General features: G+C 36.4%; 1 protein-coding gene across 2 annotated transcripts in view; it reads left to right on the top strand.

The window, feature by feature from the left end:
- The window catches only part of LOC121383612 (furin-like protease kpc-1), a 187,387-nt gene that overhangs the window by 150,442 nt on the left and 13,253 nt on the right, over positions 1-23,692 (top strand). Inside the window, exon 13 of one of the 2 annotated variants that reach the window (XM_041513706.1) lies at positions 17,462-17,593. In XM_041513706.1, the coding sequence (XP_041369640.1) occupies positions 17,462-17,593 (132 nt within the window). Of the gene's footprint in view, positions 1-8,713; positions 9,249-17,461; positions 17,594-23,692 lie in introns of those variants that run through there. The other variant, XM_041513711.1, reaches the window with a different exon arrangement.

The following is a 23,692-nucleotide window of genomic DNA, read 5'->3' as shown; positions in this document are numbered from 1 at the left end:
TTGAAGGGGGACGATGAAATACAGTGAAACCCCTCTAAACTGGACACCTTTGGGACCAATAAAAATATCCAGTTTTAAGAGGGATCTGGTTTAGAGAGGTTAAGTTCTGTACTAGTTTTTAAAAAGGGACTCTGTAAAATGTCCTCTTTTTTTTTTAAAGTGAATTCCTGTTTACAGAGGGTCCGGTCTTGAGAGGTTTCACTGTAGTTAAAGTTTGAAATTCATGTGGCACGCCTCCGAATTAAAACTGCATTACAGTTATATGATTTCATTTGGTATTGTAAGAAACGTGTGCTGTACATCCCCCACACCCACCCGCAACCCCAAAACTGTGCCCCCCAATTGAAAGGTGTATTAAAGGGACATTCCTGAGTTTGCTGCATTGTAAAATGATTCAGACAAATAAACTATTTTTACGATTAAACTTACATATTAAATATATTTTCTTGTTTAGAATATCAGTATCTATATATTCAATGGGTTTTAGGTCGTCTTAATATTTGTAAGAAGCCCAAACTGGAGTTTGTGTTCAAATAATTTTGTACATACGAGAAAAACATATTTTAGGAAATACAATAAAATTTAACCTAATACAAATATTTGAACGATCAGAAACACGTTTAATATACAGCCACTAAAATGTTCTACAGGAAAATATATTTGATATGTAATTACAATCGTTAAAAAGTGTCTGTTAGTTGATAACATCTTTAAAATTGCAGCAAACTCGGGAATGTCCCTTTAATATATAATTGCCACCCCACCCCCAGCTGCTGACATCTTCTGACGCCTATGGTGTATTCCTTTTGTATATTGTAAAGCTTTAGAAGTGAAGAACAAAAGCAAAGAAATAACTCTGATACATTTAAAATACATATGTTTTATATACATGGCAGAAAAAAACCAGAAACAAAATCAGGAAGCATATACATGCATATATAAATAACAGGAAGAAAGTTGATATAATTTACAGCTGTCAGAACATAACATATTACATGGTTTGTGTTTTCTCCAGTAATTAGTACAACTGTTCTTTGAAGTTAACCAGACTGTGTCTGTAATTATGTAACAAGGTTTCTCTGCTAGGTAAAAAAGACTGATAACCCAATACGTACACAAAGAGTTATTTTGTTCCCTTAGGTTCCATTATTGTGTAATTATTTCCTGGAAGTTCGACAGTCAAGATTAATCAAGATACCCATGCTTCACTTGGCTCGGCTTCACTTGGCTGACAATTAATTTTTATTTTAAATACATTCTACAACGATAGCTTGATCACTCCACACAAAGAATTAATTTGAGAGATTGAGGTTGTTTAGTTGTCGAGGTTTGAGTCTTTAAAGTCTGTCATTACTAGTCTGTGTAGCAATTTGGCTGGGACTTTTGAGGGAATTCCTGTTTACTGAGGTTGGCCTCAGTGGCGTCATGGTTAAGCCATCAGACATAAGGCTGGTAGGTACAGGGTTCGCAGCCCGGTACTGGCTCCAACCCAGAGCGAGTTTAACAACTCAGTGGGTAGGTGTAAGACCACTACACCCTCTTCTCTCTCACTAACCAACTAACAATTAACCCTCTGTCCTAGACAGACAGCCTCAGATAGCTGAGGTATGTTCCCAGAACAGCATGCTTGAACCTTAATAGGATATAAGCACGAAAATAAGTTGAAATAAAATGGCCAGGACCATCACTTTATTCAGTTTGAGAGATCAAAGTTTTTGAGAGATTGAGGTTTGAGTTGTCGAAGTTTGACTGTTCTAATGCGTCTGTTACTATGTCGTTGACTACTGGTACTACACATCTAAGTAATTTCCTCCACTGTTGGCTGAGAATAATGTTTAGTATCACCTACAGGGCATTTAAAAATACTAATGCACCTCTTAATATGTTGTTGATGATTAGTACTAGATTGCTGTGGAATTTCCTCCAGTCATAGCAGAGCATCATCGTCTTGTATACATGTTCGGTTGATCTTGTGTTAGTGTTATAGTGTGGTTTTGAGTGATGAAAGCAGAGACATAATTAAATGATTTTTTGAGTTGTATTTATATGTCAGTACGTGCATGAACCTATACTAGGCATGAGAAGGCATGTCCCCGACTCCAGCTGTTATACTGTAGTGGATGATGCCTATCTTCACTAATTATCATAACGTTCAGCATGTGTAGTGCAACAGCATTGTGACTAACTTTTCAACCTGATCCATTTAAAATACCCATCATCTTGGCATGCCTAGCATCATCACTAGGATTAGGATTAGGATTAATGCAAGTTTAATACAGCTGAGTAAGGAATTACATGTAAAAAGTACATTCCAGTATTTATGTACGGAAATTACACTGTCATATCAAAATTACTTCCCCCTATTTTCATTTGTATTTTATTCCCCTGAGGAGAGGAAGTTTAAAGTTTTTAAATGAAATGTTGGGATTTTTAGATAATTTTTAAGACAATTTTAATATATATATTTTGTACCAAAATTACTTTTATCAAGAAAATACATGTTTTGGGAACAAATTCCCAGAAGAAATGGTAATTCTATTTGTAGACTCGCCACAAAAGATAAATGAGTTTTTATGTACCCTTGGCATGCTCTGTTACACTTCACCTTCAGCCAAATACCCAGATGGTACATAAAAATCCATTTGCTTCTACAACAAATTTATCTTGCTGACATGTTAACTAACATAATGTCAGACCATAACGGTTAGGCCTTCAGTTGACATGAACACAGGGGAAAAAAAAACATTGATGGTTTAATAAAAATAGTTCCATCAACATCTGTCTAAAAGAGATATCAATTAAAATATGAGAAATATATCCAAAATGAATGTAAGTAAATAGATAACACAATAAATGATAATAGACATATTTTATAGTTAAAATAATAATGATTAACTATGATAGTTGTTTTTAATCTATTTATTGCTCCAGCATTACTTGGGGTAACAGCAAACAGTTGAAAAATACAGGCAGAATATACAATAAGAGCTAGAATTTGACTCAGCGTAATATGCTAGGTATAAGGGTTTTGTATGTCTCAGTGTAAATCACCAGTGGGATTATAGTATTTTCTTGAAGGTAAGATTATATTAATATCGTTACACGTGAAATGTTTGACAAAGACCACACTGTTATTGTCACATCAAAGTTATTGTTCTCAACTTTAGTCATAATAATGATAATCAATAATTAGATTGGTAATATGTGTATATGTTTTCATGTAGTGTCTCCACATTTAAACATGCACTGTACATGTATTTAAGATATTTCAGGAGTAGGATGTAACCCAGTGGTAAACCGCTTGCTCGATGTGCGGTCGGTTTGGGATCGATTCCCGTTGATGGGTCCACTGGGCTATTTCTCGCTGTAGCCAAGGTACCACGACTGGTATATCAAAGGCTGTGGTATGTGCTATGCTGTCTGATGGTGCATATAAAGGTTCCGTTGCTGCTAACGGAAAAATGCAGCGGGTTTCATCTCTAAGACTATATGTCAGAATTACCAAAATGTTTGACATCCAATAGCCGATTATTAATAAATCAGTGGGCTCTAGTGGTGTCATTAAACAAAACGAACTCTTAAGATCATTTAGCAGTAAATAGGTGCATGCCGGATTAATACTATATGTACATGAAGGGATCTTAATTTTCCATGTTCATTTTTGTTTCCTAAATATTTTGATGTAATTGTTAAATTCTTGAAAATATGTTAGTTTTGTTATTATATAATATTATATAAATGTTCATATCAAAATTTGTTTAACTAATTTTGATTTCAGTAGTTAATTTGTTTAAAGAATATAATATTTAATTTGCAAAGTATACATCATGTGGAATTTTTTTCTGATTATCCAAGTCAAATAAATGTTTGCAAAATTATATTAGATTAGTTTAATTAAATGCTTGTAGTTTTATTTTTCAGTAGTTTTAACATTAGTTGATATGTGTCATTTGGGATCTATCCCAGTTGGTGGGCCCATTGGGCTATTTCTCGTTCCAGCCAGTGCACCACGATTGGTATGTGCTATCCTGTCTGTGGGATGGTGCATATAAAAGATCCCATCCTACTAATTGAAAAATGTAGCAGGTTTCCTCTCTAAGACTATATGTCAAAATTACCAAATGTTTGATATACAGTCCTTGGTATTGGAAAACAGTTTAATGCACATATTACGGGCCTGTCCCAACATTTTACAATACACATATTTGATAAATAAAGATGACTGAAACAAAAGAATAAAATCAATTTTCACTTGGCTATCAAGGAGAGACAGAAACATAGAATAGTAAAGATAAGTATTAAGAAAGAAGAAAGGAATAAAGGAGCAAACAGATGATTAAAGGTTAATTATTCTAGAAATGATTGCTATTTATATAAGGAAGTTCTGAACTGATTTAAAAATAGAAATATTTACTTGAACACTAAGGTTTGAATCACCAAATATTTAATATTTAGTATGGCAGTTAATATTACAATAACTGAGTGAATGGGTTTTATGAGCTAAATTGTATATTTGATAAAAGCATTAAAAGATGTTCTTTGCCTCTTGTTTATGTTGTCATATTGTGTCAGTCACTTGTTAAACCAGAAACAGAAATGAAGTAATTGGTGAGATGATGACACTTATATGTAAGTCCATGTGGCAAACTATTCCTTAATACATGTACAATGTACTAACATAGCCATCACTAATTTGCTGCGATTCTAGCTAAATATAGTGTTACCTGTCCAAGTTTGACTGTAATGGTCACTGCGTATGATCACCAAGTTGAGCTCTGGAGTCTGTGATTGTCAGGAGACTGGGTGATAACAGCCAGACAGTTCTCACACACAGAGTTATACATCATGGTCAGTGATACAGCGACACAGTTCTCACACAGACTGATACATCATGGTCAGTGATACAGTGACACAGTGACACAGTTCTCACACACAGACTGATACATCATGGCCAGTGATACAGTAAGACAGTTCTCACACACAGACTGATACATCGTGGGCAGCGATACAGCAAGACAGTTCTCACACACAGACAGATACATCGTGGCCAGTGATACAGTCAGACAGTTCTCGCATACAGACTGATACATCGTGGCCAGTGATACAGCAACACAGTTCTCACACACAGACTGATACATCATGGCCAGTGATACAGTAAGACAGTTCTCACACACAGACTGATACATCATGACCAGTGATACAGCAACACAGTTCTCACACACAGACTGATACATCATGGCCAGTGATACAGTAAGACAGTTCTCACACACAGACTGATACATCATGGCCAGTGATACAGCAACACAGTTCTCACACACAGACTGATACATCATGGCCAGTGATACAGTAAGACAGGTCTCACACACAGACTGATACATCATGGCCAGTGATACAGTAAGACAGGTCTCACACACAGACTGATACATCGTGGCCAGCGATACAGCAACACAGTTCTCACACATAGACTGATACATCATGGCCAGTGATACAGTGACACAGTTCTCACACACAGACTGATACATCGTGGCCAGTGATACAGCCAGACAGGTCTCACACACAGACTGATACATCATGGCCAGTAATACAGCAAGACAGTTCTCACACACAGACTGATACATCGTGGCCAGTGATACAGCCAGACAGTTTTCACACACAGAATGATACATCGTGGCCAGTGATACAGCCAGACAGTTCTCACACACAGACTGATACATCATGGCCAGTGATACAAACAGACACTTCTCACACACAGACTGATACATCATGGCCAGTGATACAGCCAGACAGTTCTCACACACAGACTGATACATCGTGGCCAGTGATACAGACAGACGGTTCTCACACACAGACTGATACATCATGGCCAGTGATACAGCCAGACAGTTCTCACACACAGACTGATACTTCATGGCCAGTGATACAGACAGACAGTTCTCACACACAGACTGATACATCATGGCCAGTGATACAGCCAGACAGTTCTCACACACAGACTGATACATCATGGCCAGTGATACAGACAGACAGTTCTCACACACAGACTGATACATCATGGCCAGTGATACAGCCAGACAGTTCTCACACACAGACTGATACTTCGTGGCCAGTAATACAGACAGACAGTTCTCACACACAGACTGATACATCATGGCCAGTGATACAGACAGACAGTTCTCACACACAGACTGATACATCATGGCCAGTGATACAGACAGTTCTCACACACAGACTGATACATCATGGCCAGTGATACAGTGATGCAGTTCTCACACACAGACTGATACATATGGCCAGCGATACAGCCAGACAGTTCTCACACACAGACTGATACATCATGGCCAGTGATACAGACAGACAGTTCTCACACACAGACTGATACATCATGGCCAGTGATACAGACAGACAGTTCTCACACACAGACTGATACATCATGGCCAGCGATACAGCCAGACAGTTCTCACACACAGACTGATACATCATGGCCAGTGATACAGACAGACAGTTCTCACACACAGACTGATACTTCGTGGCCAGTAATACAGACAGACAGTTCTCACACACAGACTGATACATCATGGCCAGTGATACAGACAGACAGTTCTCACACACAGACTGATACATCATGGCCAGCGATACAGCCAGATAGGTCTCACACACAGACTGATACATCATGGCCAGTGATACAGCGACGCAGTTCTCACACACAGACTGATACATCATGGCCAGTGATACAGCGACGCAGTTCTCACACACAGACTGATACATCATGGCCAGTGATACAGCGACGCAGTTCTCACACACAGACTGATACATCATGGCCAGTGATACAGCCAGACAGTTCTCACACACAGACTGATACATCATGGCCAGTGATACAGACAGTTCTCACACACAGACTGATACATCATGACCAGTGATACAGACAGTTCTCACACACAGACTGATACATCATGACCAGTAATACAGACAGTTCTCACACACAGACTGATACATCGTGGCCAGTGATACAGACAGTTCTCACACACAGACTGATACATCGTGGCCAGTGATACAGACAGTTCTCACACACAGACTGATGCATCGTGGTCAGTAATACATACAGACAGTTCTCACACACAGACTGATACATCATGGCCAGTGATACAGACAGTTCTCACACACAGACTGATACATCGTGGCCAGTGATACAGAGAGACAGTTCTCACACACAGACTGATGCATCATGGCCAGTGATACAGAGAGACAGTTCTCACACACAGACTGATGCATCATGGCCAGTGATACAGACAGTTCTCACACACAGACTGATACATCGTGGCCAGAGATACAGCCAGACAGTTCTCACACACAGACTGATACATCGTGGCCAGAGATACAGCCAGACAGTTCTCACACACAGACTGATACATCGTGGCCAGAGATACAGCCAGACAGTTCTCACACACAGACTGATACATCATGGCCAAGCTTTGTCATTAAATTAAGATTCTCTGCATGCCAAATGTTATCTTCAGATTGAAGTGATGTAATCAACTTGGTCAGGCCAAGTACAGTTAAACAGCATACATGTGTAGGTAATATTTTACAAACTAGTTTGTCACATTGCTGTATATGAATATGTGTGATTTATTCAGGGTGTTGACAGAGCTGTATATGAATATGTGTGATTTATCCAAGGTGTTGACAGAGCTATATATGAAAATATGTGATTTATCCTGGGTGTTGACAGAGCTGTATATAAATATGTGTGATTTATCCAGGGTGTTGACAGAGCTGTATATGAATATGTGTGATTTATCCAGGGTGTGGACAGAGAGAAGACAGACAACATTTTGTTGTGGCCAACCTGCTTTGCTAATGTCCTTGTGATGGTTTTCATGTCTTTGATGTTATGTGTATCACTTGTCACCAACAAATTTCATATTCATGTGTTATTTAGACATCAACAAAAAACCAACAAAATCATCAACATTTTGATTGTCATGTCTGTACCTTAATAATTAAATTAAAAAGATTAGCCATCCAAATCGTTTGTCACTACTTCAATGTGGCTTAATGAAGCTAATGGATTTGTAGATTGTTCAATTATGCGATTCCATTAGCTGTTAAAACAGATTTTAAATATAATATGTAAACTTTTAAAAAAAACGGTAAAAGAAATTCAGCCAATTATATGTTGTTTATTACGATTAGTATGAGTAGTTTTCATAATTTTTAGATACATTATTGAAATATTTTTTTATTTACATATCAGGTACAGACATTCTCATTGCTAATGATAATAATATAATATAATTGATTTTTTTATTTTATTAACGTTATGCTTCTTTTTAAAACCAACGTTTGTGTGGTAATAGTCTAATATACAGTGATACCTCTCAAAACTGGACCCTCTGTAAACCGGAATTCCCTTAAAACCGGACATTTTTGGCAGCCCTCTTTTACATATCTGTACAGAAGAAAACCTCTCTAAACCGGATACCTCTTAAAACCAGACGTTTTAGTTGGTTCCAAAGGTGTCTGGTTTAGAGGAGTTCCACTGTAATTGAAAGTTTATATTCACATTATGGTTCTTTTTAAAAAGCCAACATTTGTGAGTCTTTGATAAGTATTTCTTTTTTGTTGTTAGTATGAAATTTTTGGTGATCTTTGAGTTGTGTCCATCTTTGTTTGACGATGTCGCCTGAATTGTGTCCCTTTATTCTGTTTACAGCTCCTTCCGTTAGCTTGAGAGACTGGGTCTTAGTATTGTATGGGACAGATAGGCATCCCCGGAAATCTGCGGGCACCAGGACCCGCAGCACCTACAGTCGAGGTGTTGGGGCCAAGCCTCCCAGGAACGTCAACAACAACCACCACCGCAACATGCACAAACCCCCAACCTCCACATCGTCCTATTTCTACCATGCAATCACGTCCTCGCACAAAGCCACCACCACGAGTCGTCCTTACAAGAACCGTAAGAATAAGAATGGGCCCAAGGCTTACTACCCCAACTTTCTGGAACCCTATTTCAAGTTCCATGCCTCAAAATCATCCACCAATACACGGCACAAGTCGCACCGTTTCCACCACGAAGCGCACATGTGCGTGTACGAAACCCTAGCCAAAAAGTCCAACATGTCGACTTCACAGTATATACGGATGGTTCGTCCCAACCTCACGGCAGGCAAGATCTCTGTATTGATGTTGTCAGGTCTCTTGTGGATGATATGTCTCCATAGTTGACACAGTTTTCTTTTAATGCTTTTTCCATTGGCTGCTCTTCTGTTGTGCTCAATGCTCATTGGATGCCTGTTGATGTCTTGATGTTATTCATGTTTGATTAGTTGTCTTCCTTTTATAGCTCCTAGGTTTGCTCCCTTTTGATTGGTTGCCATTTCGTCACCAAGCACACCTGCCTGATACATGTATGTTTGCATGTGATTGGCTGAAACGTCAGCTTTCCAGGTTACGCATGAATCTCATTGGTTAGTGACTGAAATTGTATTTCAGTTTTGCACTGTTCTGGTTTTTGATTTAGTTTTTTTGTTATTGTTAGTTTATGTCTTAATTTTTCTTCTGTTAAACATTTGTCTTCTTTTAATTCAGAAATTGTCTTAAAGTGTTGTTGCTACTTTTTAAAATAAACAAAACTTATCATTCGAAAACCTTTCCATGCAAGTTATAATTAAAAGAAACTTTTCAGAAAGTTAATTTTTGAATATGTGTTAATAGAGAGTGTTTTTTTTACAGATATTTTAAAGTTCATTGAATTTATTTTAAAAACATTCTATATGTTTCTTTTTCTGTGGAGAAAACAAAAACATTCAAGGTGGATTTATTTTTTTAATATCAATTTCAGTTTATTTTCATTATTCTCAGAACAGATTTATGCCTGCTGGTTTCTTATCTATTTTAGTTCATTATTCTCAGAACAGATTGATGCCTACTGGTTTCTTATCTGAGTGTACGGAATGCCATATCTTGTTTTGTGCATTGTGCATTGATATTGTTTGTAATTGTTCTTACATACACACACCAAACAAAGCTATGGAATAAATGTAGAGTACAGTACATATAAAGTAAGTTAGGTTTTCTTGTGTATGACTTTATTGTTTAAATAGCAATCACTAGCTGTAAACATTAAATTAGAAATATGCATTGTGATAAGATACATCTTTTGATATTGATAAAGTAAACAGATCTGATAAAGAAAATGTAAGAAAAATAAAGCAAAATGCATGTATTTTTGACATGAAACCTAGAATGTCCAATTTAGTTTTTCAATCATATATTATTGATTGTTACAAAGCAGTATGGAAATGTCAACAAATATAATATTTGATGCGTATAACACAATAAGCTGTGGTAATTTATCAATTCCGTGTGCAGTTATCAGTGGTCCATACAGAATATGTACAAAACAGACTAAATAAAACCTGGTGTGTGTGTGTGTGTGTGTATGTGTGTGTGTTAGTGCATGTATTTTACAATAAGCTTTAGCTGATAACAGAAAAAAAGAGAATATACTTCTGTAATTTATACCTATCTCTGTGTATATACAAACTCTGTACTTTAATCTCTCAAATCTGAATAATGTTTTCTGTTCATTCCTCTTGCTTGTATTTCCGTGTGATGTTAATTGATACTTAACTTGTTAAACAAATGGTCAGCTGGCCTCAGTGTGGTGTAACATAACATAACAGCTTTTCTTCAGTGAATTTTGAACACCAGTAAAGAACAATGCTTATAAAGATTCAGTATGTTTGCATACCAGAGAATATTTCTGTGAACAGTGTATTCCACAGTTGGTTATAACTGGTTTGGCTGATATCTTGGACCAGTGTGTAGCAAAATGCTATTTATACAATTAATTGGCTGTTAATGACTCCTATATGTAAAAGACACAGCAAGACACTAGCATATGAGTAAGATGATCACCATTGTCCCATTTATTAATGTCATCCTTTCATTCGCTTATCCACCCATTTATCCAGCGGTGCATGCACCCATCCACTTGTGCATCCATCCATCTATCCATCATCCATCCATCTATCATTCTTTCATTTATCCATCATCCATCTATCCACCTGTACATCCATCCATCCATCCATCCAAGTTAAAGTTTGCTTTGTTTTACACAATCACCCATCCATCCATCCATTCATCCACCCATCCAAGCATGTTTCCACCCATTCATGTATACATGCATGCATGCATGCATGCATCCATCCATCCATCCATCCATCCATCCATCCATCCATCCTTCCATCCATCCATCCATCCATCCTCCATCCATCCATCCACCCATCCATCCACCCAAAATCCACCCATCCATCCATCCATCCACCCATCCACCCAAAACCCACCCATCCACCCATCCATCCATCCATCCACCCATCCACCCAAAACCCACCCATCCATCCATCCAACTATCTATCCATCCCAGTTAAAGTTTGCTTTGTTTAACACAACCATCCATCCATCCATCTGCCCATCCATCCATCCATCCATCCATCCTCCATCCATCCATCCATCCATCCATCCATCCATCCATCCATCCATCCATCCATCCATCCATCCTCCATCCATCCATCTACCCATCCATCCACCCAAAACCCACCCATCCACCCATCCATCCATCCATCTGCCCATCCATCCATCCATCCATCCATCCATCCTCCATCCATCCATCTACCCATCCATCCACCCGAAACCCACCCATCCACCCATCCTTCCATCCATCCATCCATCCATCCATCCATCCATCCATCCATCCATCCATCCATCCATCCTCCATCCATCCATCTACCCATCCATCCACCCAAAACCCACCCATCCACCCATCCACCCATCCATCCATCCATCCATCCATCCATCCTCCATCCATCCATCCACCCATCCATCCACCCAAAACCCACCCATCCACCCATCCATCCATCCATCCATCCAACTATCTATCCTTCCATCCATCCTTCCATCCATCCATCCATCTACCCATCCATCCACCCAAAACCCACCCATCCATCCATCCATCCATCCTTCCATCCATCCATCCTCCATCCATCCATCTACCCATCCATCCACCCATCCATCCATCCATCCATCCATCCATCCATCCATCCTCCATCCATCCATCTACCCATCCATCCACCCAAAACCCACCCATCCACCCATCCGTCCATCCATCCATCCTCCATCCATCCTCCATCCATCCATCCACCCATCCATCCATCCATCCATCCACCCATCTATCTATCCATCCCAGTTAAAGTTTGCTTTGTTTAACACAACCATCCATCCATCCATCTGCCCATCCATCCATTCATCCACCAATCCAAGCATGCTTCCACCCATTCATGTATTCATCCATGCATGCAGGCATCCATCCATCCATCCACCCATCCACCCATCCATCCATCTATCCACCAATTTCAATTTATTTTCATGCTTATATCCAATTAAGGTTCAAGCACGCTGTCCTTGGCACACACCTTAGTTATCTGGGCTGTCTGTCCTGACCGGAGCTTATAAAACTTTTAGAGTCTAGACTTGAGACTCTAATAGAGTCTGAGTCGCTAATGCCATGACAACGCCATACAAATTGTGTGCATGTGACATCATTAGAGATTGAGTCTTGACTCTAAAAGTTTTATAAGCACGGGGCCAGGACACTGGGTTAGTTATTGTTAGTGGTTAGTGAGAGATAAGAGGGTGTAGTGGTCTTACACCTATCCATTGAATCGTTAAAACTCGCTCTGGGTGGGAGCTGGTACCAGGCTGCGAACCCAGTACCTACCAGCCTTATGTCCGTAGGCCATCACAAACTGGTTATACTGGTAGTCTGTGGAGTACACATGGGTGCAGAATGCATGGTGTGTGTACTGCTTGTTTCTTATACTCTGAGATGTTTTGAGTATTTACCATTTTTATCACTTTACTACCCATCAAACAGAACGAGCGGGACGCCGGCGGAAACGCTTCATCAAGGAATGCTGTAAGGATTCTAGCCTTCTAGTTAAAATACACACATACAATTTGTCATAAAACAGAATGCTGTAAGGATTCTAGCCTTCTAGTTAAAATACACACGTACAGTTTGTCATAAAACAGAATGCTGTAAGGATTCTAGCCATCTACTTAAAATAAACATACAGTTTGTCATAAAACAGAATGCTGTAAGGATTGTAGCCTTCTAGTTAAAATAGACACATACAGTTTGTCATAAAACAGAATGCTGTAAGGATTCTAGCCATCTACTTAAAATAAACATACAGTTTGTCATAAAACAGAATGCTGTAAGGATTGTAGCCTTCTAGTTAAAATAGACACATACAGTTTGTCATAAAACAGAATGCTGTAAGGATTCTAGCCATCTACTTAAAATAAACATACAGTTTGTCATAAAACAGAATGCTGTAAGGATTCTAGCCTTCTAGTTAAAATAAATACATACAATTTGTCATAAAACAGAATGCTGTAAGGATTCTAGCCTTCTAGTTAAAATAAATACATACAGTTTGTCATAAAACAGAATGCTGCAAGGATTCTAGACGTCTAGTTAAAATAAATACATACAATTTGTCATAAAACAGAATGCTGTAAGGATTCTAGCCTTCTAGTTAAAATAGACACATACAGTTTGTCATAAAACAATGCAGTAAGGATTCTAGCCTTCTAGTTAAAATAGACACATACAGTTTGTCATAAAGATGTACAATTTGTTATAAAACAGAATGCTGTAAGGATTCTAGCCTTCTAGTTAAAATAAATAAGTACAGTTTGTCATAAAAATGTACAGTTTGTCATTTGCCATCATAAGAATGAATTTATCATAAATAAGGTGCACCAAGCAGGGTTTTTTTTTTTAAGCTTAATAATTTAATACTAATATATTGTAGTTGAAAGTGCCACAATGAATAATAGAAACAACATCTCTGGAAGAAAACCATGACTATTATGGGTATGGAATAAAGGGAAAATGTAAAGAGGAAATTAAACCAGTGAAGTTTATTACAGTTATATCAAGAAATAGATTTAAACTCTTTGTATTTGTTCAAATTTAGTAGGAAGCTTCCTTGGCACATGGAGAAACATACTGAGAATATGATGGTCATGTCTTGCCCCATGGGACCTGATGGGTGAGGCCCAAAAGGGGAACATTAAACCAATTTAAAGAAAAATCTTCTTCAGTTCCAGAACCCCCTCCCCAATAGAAAATGGGTATTGTTGATTCCATGATTCTGGTAGATGGGGTCAATGATTTACTCAGGTGACCGTTTAGGCCCGTGGGCCTCTAGTTTTCTATATTGGGCATTTAGCTATTAAAGACAATATCATTTCTTAATTTTGTGACAACATTTTTTAGAAAGAAAACTGTCCTGTTACTTTGAAATAAAAAAAACTGTCCTGTTACTTTGAAAGATTTCTGAGTCTGATGTTCAGTTGGGTTCTTTAGCCAGTGAAGTGAAACATCCATGTTTCCAATTGAAAGAGTAGTAAAAGAGTGTATAGTGGGCTTTCAGTGTAGACTTGCAATGTGAAATGTTCCACAAACATCTTCAGTGGAATCAAAACTAGAGAACTGTTAACAAGTTCAGAATCATAATTTTGTAGAAGACTACCAAGTCCATGTACATGTATGCTAGACAAGCTGTGACATGCTGTCTGATGAACACATGAGCTGACAAATGTCAGACCATGTGCTCAAGTTGTGTGATTCACAACAGCTTTCCCTGGTTAACACCTTCAATATTTACCTGGTCTCTGGCCAGCACGCGCATCGCAGCGGTATGACGTTTTTCTTGCTATTACATAAAACCGCATTTGGAGCAAAAATGCCATTGTGCATGAACTAGGATGTGCATTCTGATTTCAATTTAAATATGCCCTTATTTCGGTGTTAAATATACTCTGTGCAATCCATTCTTTAAAAAAAAAAGGAAGAAAAAAAGCTGCATCGCTGCATCAATTTTGGTGACCAGAGACCAACTTTTTTTTCTTTTTTTTTTTTTTTTTGCCTAATACATGTACAGAAATGTAGATTTTGCCAGACATCAAACCCATCGTCACATTGTGGACAACAATGCGATGAGATGTGTACCTGCTGCACATGTTTGATTATGTATACGTGTATGTTTGATTATGTATACGTGTATGTTTGATTATGTATACGTGTATGTTTGATATAATGTATACATGTATGTTTGATTTATGTTGCTAAGCATATTTTGTGTTTGAGAATGTTGCCCTAGCTGCCTGGAATACTAACCCAGCCTCCCATAACATAACTAACAATGACCTGTCAACGTCATATTGCAGAAGAACAAAAATTAAGTTTATTCTTTTTTGAGGATAATTGTACTGGAACAGTCAATTGATGATTTTGGGGCAACATTTTTCTTTACATATACATGTGTGGTTATGTTATTTATGGTTGTTTTATTTGTTTGTTTTTATTTTTTTAAATTATTTTTTTATTTTTTTGTGGATGTTTTTTTTGTTTTTCTGTTGTCTTTTTTTTTAGTGTAAAATAAAATACAGGTATGTGTGGCACATTTATGTTGAATTTTGTTTTATATTTTGTTTCTTTCATGAACGAAAGATTATGCAGTGGACTGTATATGATCAGGTAATCTAAAGGGGCGAGATGTAGCCCGATAGTAAAGCACTCGTGTGATATGCAGTCGGTGTGGACCCATTGGGCTATTTCTCATCTCAGGCAGTGCACCATGACTGGTATACCAAAGGCTGTGGTGTGTGCTGTCCTGTCTGTGGGATGGTGCATATAAAAGATCCCTTGCTACTAATGAAAAAATGTAACGGGTTTCCTCTCTGAGACTATGTCAAAATTACCAAATGTTTGACATCCAATAGCCGATGTTAATGTGCTCTAGTGGTGTTGTTAAACAAAACAAATGTTACTTTACTTTAAATATTAAGTAATGTAATTAAATTAAATAGACTGTAAATGTTTTAACATTGCTAAACAGAAATCTACCATTACTGTTGTGTTGAAACTCCCACCTGCCATACTGTGTAACTATTCAGTGCCACACACTGGGTTTACACATACATATAGACAAGTGTTTTCACTTGCCTGGCTGGTAGGAACCAAAACCGAATTTAAAGGTTTTTCTTTCACTAAGACTTTAAAAGACAGTATTTAAAGGCATATGTCACATACTAGTTAATGATCACTCCAGGATGATGTTAGGGCCACTACACTGACTTCTGTCAAACAATTGACCACCAACCCACTGTCCTGAATTCAGATGATTCTTGCAGATTGCTTTCAAGAGAATACACTGGGTAGTCAAATTTTTAGCCCTGAATTCAAACTGATGTGATTGCTCCGCAAGGCTCAATGGGTAGGTGTAAACCATATGCACTGACCAGTGATCCATAACTGGTTCAACAAAGGCCATGGTTTGTGCTATCCTGCCTGTGGGAAGCGCAAATAAAAGATCCCTTGCTGCCTGTCATAAAAGAGTAGCCTATGTGGCGACAGCGGGTTTCCTCTAAAAACAGTGTCAGAATGACCATATGTTTGACGTCCAATAGCCGATGATAAGTTAAAAAAATCAATGTGCTCTAATGGCGTTGTTATATGAAACAAACTTTACTTCAAACTGACGTCAGAGATTGCCACTTCTTCTTTTTGTTAAACTTTAAAGATAAATATTGAGTAATGATGGCAGGAATTATATCAAGGTTTGTAAATCATAACTGCACTTATTGGAACATGAAAGTAAATACTAGCCTTTTGCCTTGACTTAAAAATACAAAGGTTGTGTCTGGAATGTATGGCAATATGCACCCATTCTTTATGCAGATTGGTCACCCTCTAAACTCTGCACTTGGATACAGGACAAATTACATTGTTTTGTTTACTTTATCATGGTATTTGTTCATGATATCAAGTTGTGATTTGTTATCTTAATTTTATCCAATTTAATGTTTATTGTTTTTTTCTTTGTTTTTGTGCATGAAATGTTTTTAAAGTAGACTAAATTTCATGTAAAATACTGAAAATGACTTTTAGTTAAATATGGTAATCCAGCATTGAATTTGGGCTTTTAGGATTCTGTAAGAACTGTAAAATAAAGTAATACAGATATTTTCGGACTCTTTATAATAGTACACTTCCAACCCAAAATCTGGAGAGGGAGATAATTGTGCTAAATTTGCATGTTGGTTCTGGTATATAGATGTTTTCAGCTTCTTAAAACTAATTTCAGGGTCTGTGCTTATAAAACTTTTATTAGAGTCCAGACTCAATCTCTAATGATGTCACACGCATTCAGTTTGTATGGCGTTGCCATGACGTTACTGTCTTAGACTAGATTAGAGTCTTGAGTCTTAGACTCTTAAATGTTTTATAAGCATCAGGCCAGCTTGCATTTTTACGTACACGTGTATAACATCCAACAAAATGTTACGACTAAACTGACGCCTAACTGTGTTTTGTCTCCCACAGCGGAACTGAAGGAGTGGACACTGGTTGTGATGGGCACGGCAGCTCACCCGCTGAAGCAGAACATGACCCCGCCGTCGAACAACGGGCCCGCCTTCACGTGCGCCGGAGTCACGTCCAACGGCATCTGTATAGGTCTGTGTCTCATCCCTCTCATTCTCTCGGGACGCTTCTGGCACTCATTGTTCTTTCTTTACATTCCGGGCCTGTCCTGACGACACGTCTCGTACTTGCTGGGCTTCGCTTTGTCGTCTCTCTATTTATGTATGTCAGTGGCGTAGGATATGTCTTACATAGAAATCATAACAAAAAAAGCCTCTTGCAGAAAATTACTAAAATGAATTTATCAGTTTTTGCGCCTGAACTCTTCATATATATATAAAATATATATATATATATATATATATATATATATATATATATATATATATAAACCATCACTGCTGCTACTGGATCAAGAAAAGTCGAGGGGGGGGGGGGGGGACACATGCCCCCCTTGCTGCTTCCTATCCCAGTGTATGTATGTATATGTACATACATATACATATACATATACATATATATATATATATGAAGATATATATATTAGGTGCAATAACAATGTGTATTTCTCATTTTTCTGGAAAGGGTCGATCATTTTGTCAATGGTCCAGGCATTTCCTGCTAGATTGTGGAGTCATATTTAAATACCTTTCCCATCAGAATTAGTATTAATATGGACATAAGTGATGATCATTGTAAATATTGGCATCAGAATCTGTGTCAATGTTAGCATCATAATTGGTGTTAACGTTAGCCTCTGAACAATGTCAACACTAGCATCTGAATTTGTGTGAATACAGGTATATAAATCAGTGTCAACATTAGCCTCTGAACAATGTCAACACTAGCATCTGAATTTGTGTGAACACTGGTATATAAATCAGTGTCAACATCAGCCTCTGAACAAATGTCAATACAAACATCTGAATTTGTGTGAACACTGGTATATGAATCAGTGTCAACATCAGCCTCTGAACAGTGTCAACTCTAGCATCTGAATTTGTGTGAATACTGGTATATGAGTCAGTGTCAACACTGGCATCAGAAACCAGTGTCAACATTAGTATGTGAATCGGTGGCTAACATTATCAGCTGAATCATTGTTGACATGGGCATCAGAATACGTGTGTGTCGTGATCGGTGTTGTCTACAGTGTTTATAGTCAAGTGGTGCTGATGCTTTTATGTCATTTCTAGTATATTTATTTTCTCAATTCGCAGCAGTACTTATATTTGTACATCATATGAAGATTAATGTTCTGTTGTTGTTTTCCCCTCAGTACCATTTTTCAGCATTATAGTGTCATGAATAATTGTCCACTGCAACATCTGGTACCTGTTGTAATGTTGTTAGTCTGTGTATAGTGTACTTGATGTGTCTTTAATTCTACTCTCACACGCAGAGTTCCATGTCATTTCTTTTTCACATTTTCTGTGGTAATATGCAGTTACAGCTTCAGCTTGGCATTTGGCTCTGTTAAATTTATATTTACTTCTTTCTTTTTTTTAAAATTAAATTAAGAAATGGAATTATATTGATGACAATAACAAAACAAAAAATAAAAAATAAAAATAATAAGTATAATAAGTATAAGGATAATAAGTATAAGGATAATAAAACAAGCCTATTTCTGTAATTCTTGTTCTATCTTACATGGAATACCAAATTTCTTGATCTTATTTAGCAACCTTAATTGTGGTAAAAACTAAATTACATTAAATTTGTTGTTTTTATCTGTTTTAATGTCGGTTCATAAATAAGAAATATACTTAACAAAATTGGGATATATACATGTAGCAACATTATTAATAGCACAACAGTCACATTTATTCAGCAATTATCAGACTTGTTTGAATTTGATGCCAATGTCAAGGGAAATAATTCTGTATTCCAAAACGCGACCCCCTAAACACCTATCCTGTCTAAACCGGATAAATATAAGGTCTCTGACATGATCCGGTTTAGACGGGCTTCACTGTATATGTACATGTATAGACACACATACACTCACACATACACACACTCACACATATACACACTCACACACATACACACTCACACATATACACACACACACACACACACACACACACTCACACTCACTCACACTCACACTCACACTCACACTCACACACACTCACACTCACACACACTCACACTCACACTCACTCACACACACTCGCACTCACTCACACTCACACTCACACTCACTCACACTCACACTCACACTCACACTCACACTCAAACACACATCTATGAAATACATTTACAACAATACTAAAATATGTTTAATTATGTGCGCAAATTTGTACACTCACATACCCTTGCATAAATACACTATGCACATACAGTAGAATTTCATTGGGACACTATAATTTGTTTGAGCCATCGTCTAGTTTGAGCCAAGGATTTGGCCACCTATTGGAATGTCTGTGTCCTTTTTTAATATGTAATTATTGTTTAAAGGGACTTAACCTAGTTTTTAAACACTAACACATATTTTTTTTACTATTATAGCCGTTTTTGAGAACTAAAATCATACTTTACTTAGATGTTATTGTTTAGATTATCAATTTACATACATTCAAAGTGTTTTTGGTCTTCCTGGTGTTTTTAATATCACAAAATGCATTTGTCATATTTTTAAAACCACATGTGTGTCTGAGAAGTAACAGTTATGGAGTCGAGTTTTAGTCTGTTTTTAAAGTCACAGGCTCATGTTTCACTCAATTATAACTTTATCCAAATGTGTTACAGTTTTGTAGATTAATTAAACTTAGTGTTAATTTTCACGGGTTGAAACTAGGGTATGTCCCTTTAATTATTTAAAACCTGTTTATATTTATTTGTTTATAAAACAGACCAAAATATTATCAGGGTTATATTAAACAGTGCAATATATTAATCAAGTAAAATGATTGTTTAGAACATGCGCATATATTAAAAATACTACATCTTGTATACAGTAAGATTTTTTATAAGTGTAAGAAGTGAAAGAAAGTAGTAGAAAAGTGACAGAATAATTAAATGGAAAATAGGATAGGAGAAATTTGATATAAAAATAACATTTATTTTAAAATTAAAGTACATAAAAACATTTTTTATTTTATTTGTTGAACACTGTGGGAATAGGAGTGCATCGTTAAATAAAACATTTCCTTCCTTCTTTCCTGTGGGAGTAGGTAAATATTTAGCCGAATTTTCACTGTGAAAGGTATGAAGTCTATAAATCTCATATGAATATTTTTCTACAATGCTGAATCCCACCTTTTTAAAAACAAAAATGTTATATTTGAGCGTATGAGCTAATGTCTTTGCACTGAGCCAGCCACCCGTATATGTAGTACATGTACTCTATGACAAAGTTACAGCAAAGTAGCCAAATCTGGAGAAGAACACATTTCGAAACAGCATGTGACATAATACCTTTTTTTTTTTTTTTTTTTTTTTTTTTTTTTAAAACCATACATCATTATCATGCTGATTTTGTATATATATTTTTTATTGTTAAACCTTATTTATTATAACCTTTATAGCAACTACATGTGCACAGCCCTGCCAGGTTAATGTTGTCTCTTACACTATGTGATGTCGTGGTACAAAATGTACATTGTATTAAAAACATGTGTACAAAGTATAAGGCATGCAGAATGGAACAGGGCATAATATATTATTTCACATATGGTTGTGTGTATTTTACATACTCTTTTTTTTTATAATACATGTACATTGTTTTTGTTATATCTCTTTTTTGTAATGTTACAGTAATAATTCTCAGATGTTCAGTAAATGTTAATGAAGAAATGCTTGAGTGAGAGTAGGCAATGAAACATATATAGTATTCAGTGATAGAAATAAGCAGAATGTTTTACTAGTCCACCAGACAAATACATCTAGAAATCTGCTTATCCGCCAATATTTTCACTTGTCCAAATAAATGGTTTATTTTATTCAAGTATCAGGATAATGTTTTTGATTGCTAAAAATGAAACTGCACTGAAAATGTTTACTTGTCCACTGGACACCCACTGAGGCACATTTTGCTTGTCCGAATAGATTTTCGCTTATCTGGACAAACGGACAAGTGCTTATTTCGATCACTGGTATTATAGGTCAAAGTAATGTCTTCGACTACATACATGCATAAGAGCAGTGACCGGTAATAACCTGTCTTGGGACAGGATTTAATTTCACTGGAGTTATAGTTGAAGAAATCAGGCACAAACCAAAATACTATAGTCCGTCCCACAGGGAACGCCTTTTTTCATGCTTTGGAATTGACAACAAGTTATTTATTTCTGAGCCGATTGTTTTCTAAATTGGACACAAAAATTGTAATTTTTTGTTATTTCCAAAACACTTTTACTTTTCTTCCTATGTCAAACAAAACTGAAATTATTTACCAAAAAACATTTTTATAGGAGGATGTGACAGACTATAAGTTAAAAGACGAAAAACAGTAAAAACTGAAGATATTTCATCCTGCTAGTAACTATTAGTCGCAGCAACAGGATTTCCATTAGTTTTTACTAAGTTAAAACATTTTCTTCATACATCTAAACATTCGCTAAGCATTTGTTATAGCTGACTGAAAACCAAATGTGAATCTCAAACGTGAAACTGGTCAATATGTGAGGTGTTAAAAACAATTATTAATGTTTAAAAATGGCTACATATAATAATCTTTTTAACTACAGGAATGTTAAAAACTGCACTTAGTACATTAGAAATTATTACTTTTAAAATATACCTTTTGTTAATCTTCCTAAGAATTTAAAATTGTGATACAGATATTGTTCTAAAGTGTGGGTTTTAATATCTGACCGGTCCAACCAGAGGAGACTGTAGGTTTCATCTCTGTCCTGTCCTGTCCATCCGTCCATCTGTCCAACATCTAGTTTTCTGGATGTTTTTTTCACAATGCCTCGAGATATTGACCTGAAATTTTGACTATAGCTTTATCATGTACTGTTACAGATCAAGTTCAACTTTAATGGCGATTTACCCATTTTTGACAGAATTATGGCCCTTGAACTTAGGAGTTAAGAAGAAAAAAAATCCCCGACTTTTTTCACAATGACTCGAGATATTGAGTTGAAAAGTAGGGTACGTGTATTGTATAAGGAATCTTTTAGAATGCTTGTTTTCGATTTTTATTTTTATTTTTAATTTTTTTTAAAGATCGGTCTTTATAGTAACCTGACGAAAATCATTATAACTTCAAAAACACAATAACACAAAAACCAATAATTTTTTCTGTATTTTAATTATTTTTATTTGATTTTTACACAAAACTCGTTTCATCTCATTATAGTTATCTCTTACAAAACTATATGGTATTTCTGGTAAAATGTGGTTAATTTCTTCAAATATTAATTTCTTCTCGGGCCACTCAATTGTTGGTGAATTTTTTTTAAAAGCAGGATGAAATAAAAAGAAAAAAAAAAGAAAAAAAAAATTCTGTTCTTGTTTATTGATTATATTGAATTTTAAAGCCATTTAATGACAATAACTAAATTGTTTATTTTGTATACCACTAGCATTTCAATTATTCTAGATTGAAAATGTTTTCTGTAATTTACATAAAACCAAAAATTGTTAAAGCAGGAGTTATGGTTTTGACAGAGTTATGGCCCTTGCACATAGGAGATTTTCATTTAGGATTTTCAACTGGTTCTTTAGAGAGCCAGTATATATATGAACCTACTGATCACATATTTAACGTATATAGTTTGAAACTCAATGTTTCTGCCAGAAAGAAATTTTTCGATAAGGCACTATGAAATTGAATACAACCACAGTCAACAGTGGGTATGGGGTGCCTCTCCCGGAATTTAAATGAGTTAGGTTTAGGATTATGGTTTAAAAAAAGTCATACAGTAATGATAAAAGTCATTAATTTTGTCAGTACTGGATTTTTAGAAATTAATATTTAACATATTTATGGTGGACCATTAGTTTAAATGGTGGTGGTGGGGGGGGGGGGGGGGGGGTGTATTTTCTGTCTTGATATTTTTTATGTTTTTATTTTTATTTACATGCGTATACATGTAGTTTAGTTAAGTTTCTAGAATTTTGTCTACCAACCCATGCTATATGTTATTAAGTTAAAGTGTTCTGAGGAAGTTGTAATATTTGTGTTTTTTAATGCACGGGTACATTAATTATGATTATGTGTCACTGAATATATAT

This window comes from Gigantopelta aegis, chromosome 2 (assembly GCF_016097555.1).
Source record: "Gigantopelta aegis isolate Gae_Host chromosome 2, Gae_host_genome, whole genome shotgun sequence".
Classification (NCBI taxonomy): domain Eukaryota; kingdom Metazoa; phylum Mollusca; class Gastropoda; order Neomphalida; family Peltospiridae; genus Gigantopelta; species Gigantopelta aegis.
This window is presented reverse-complemented; position numbering and strand designations above follow the sequence as displayed.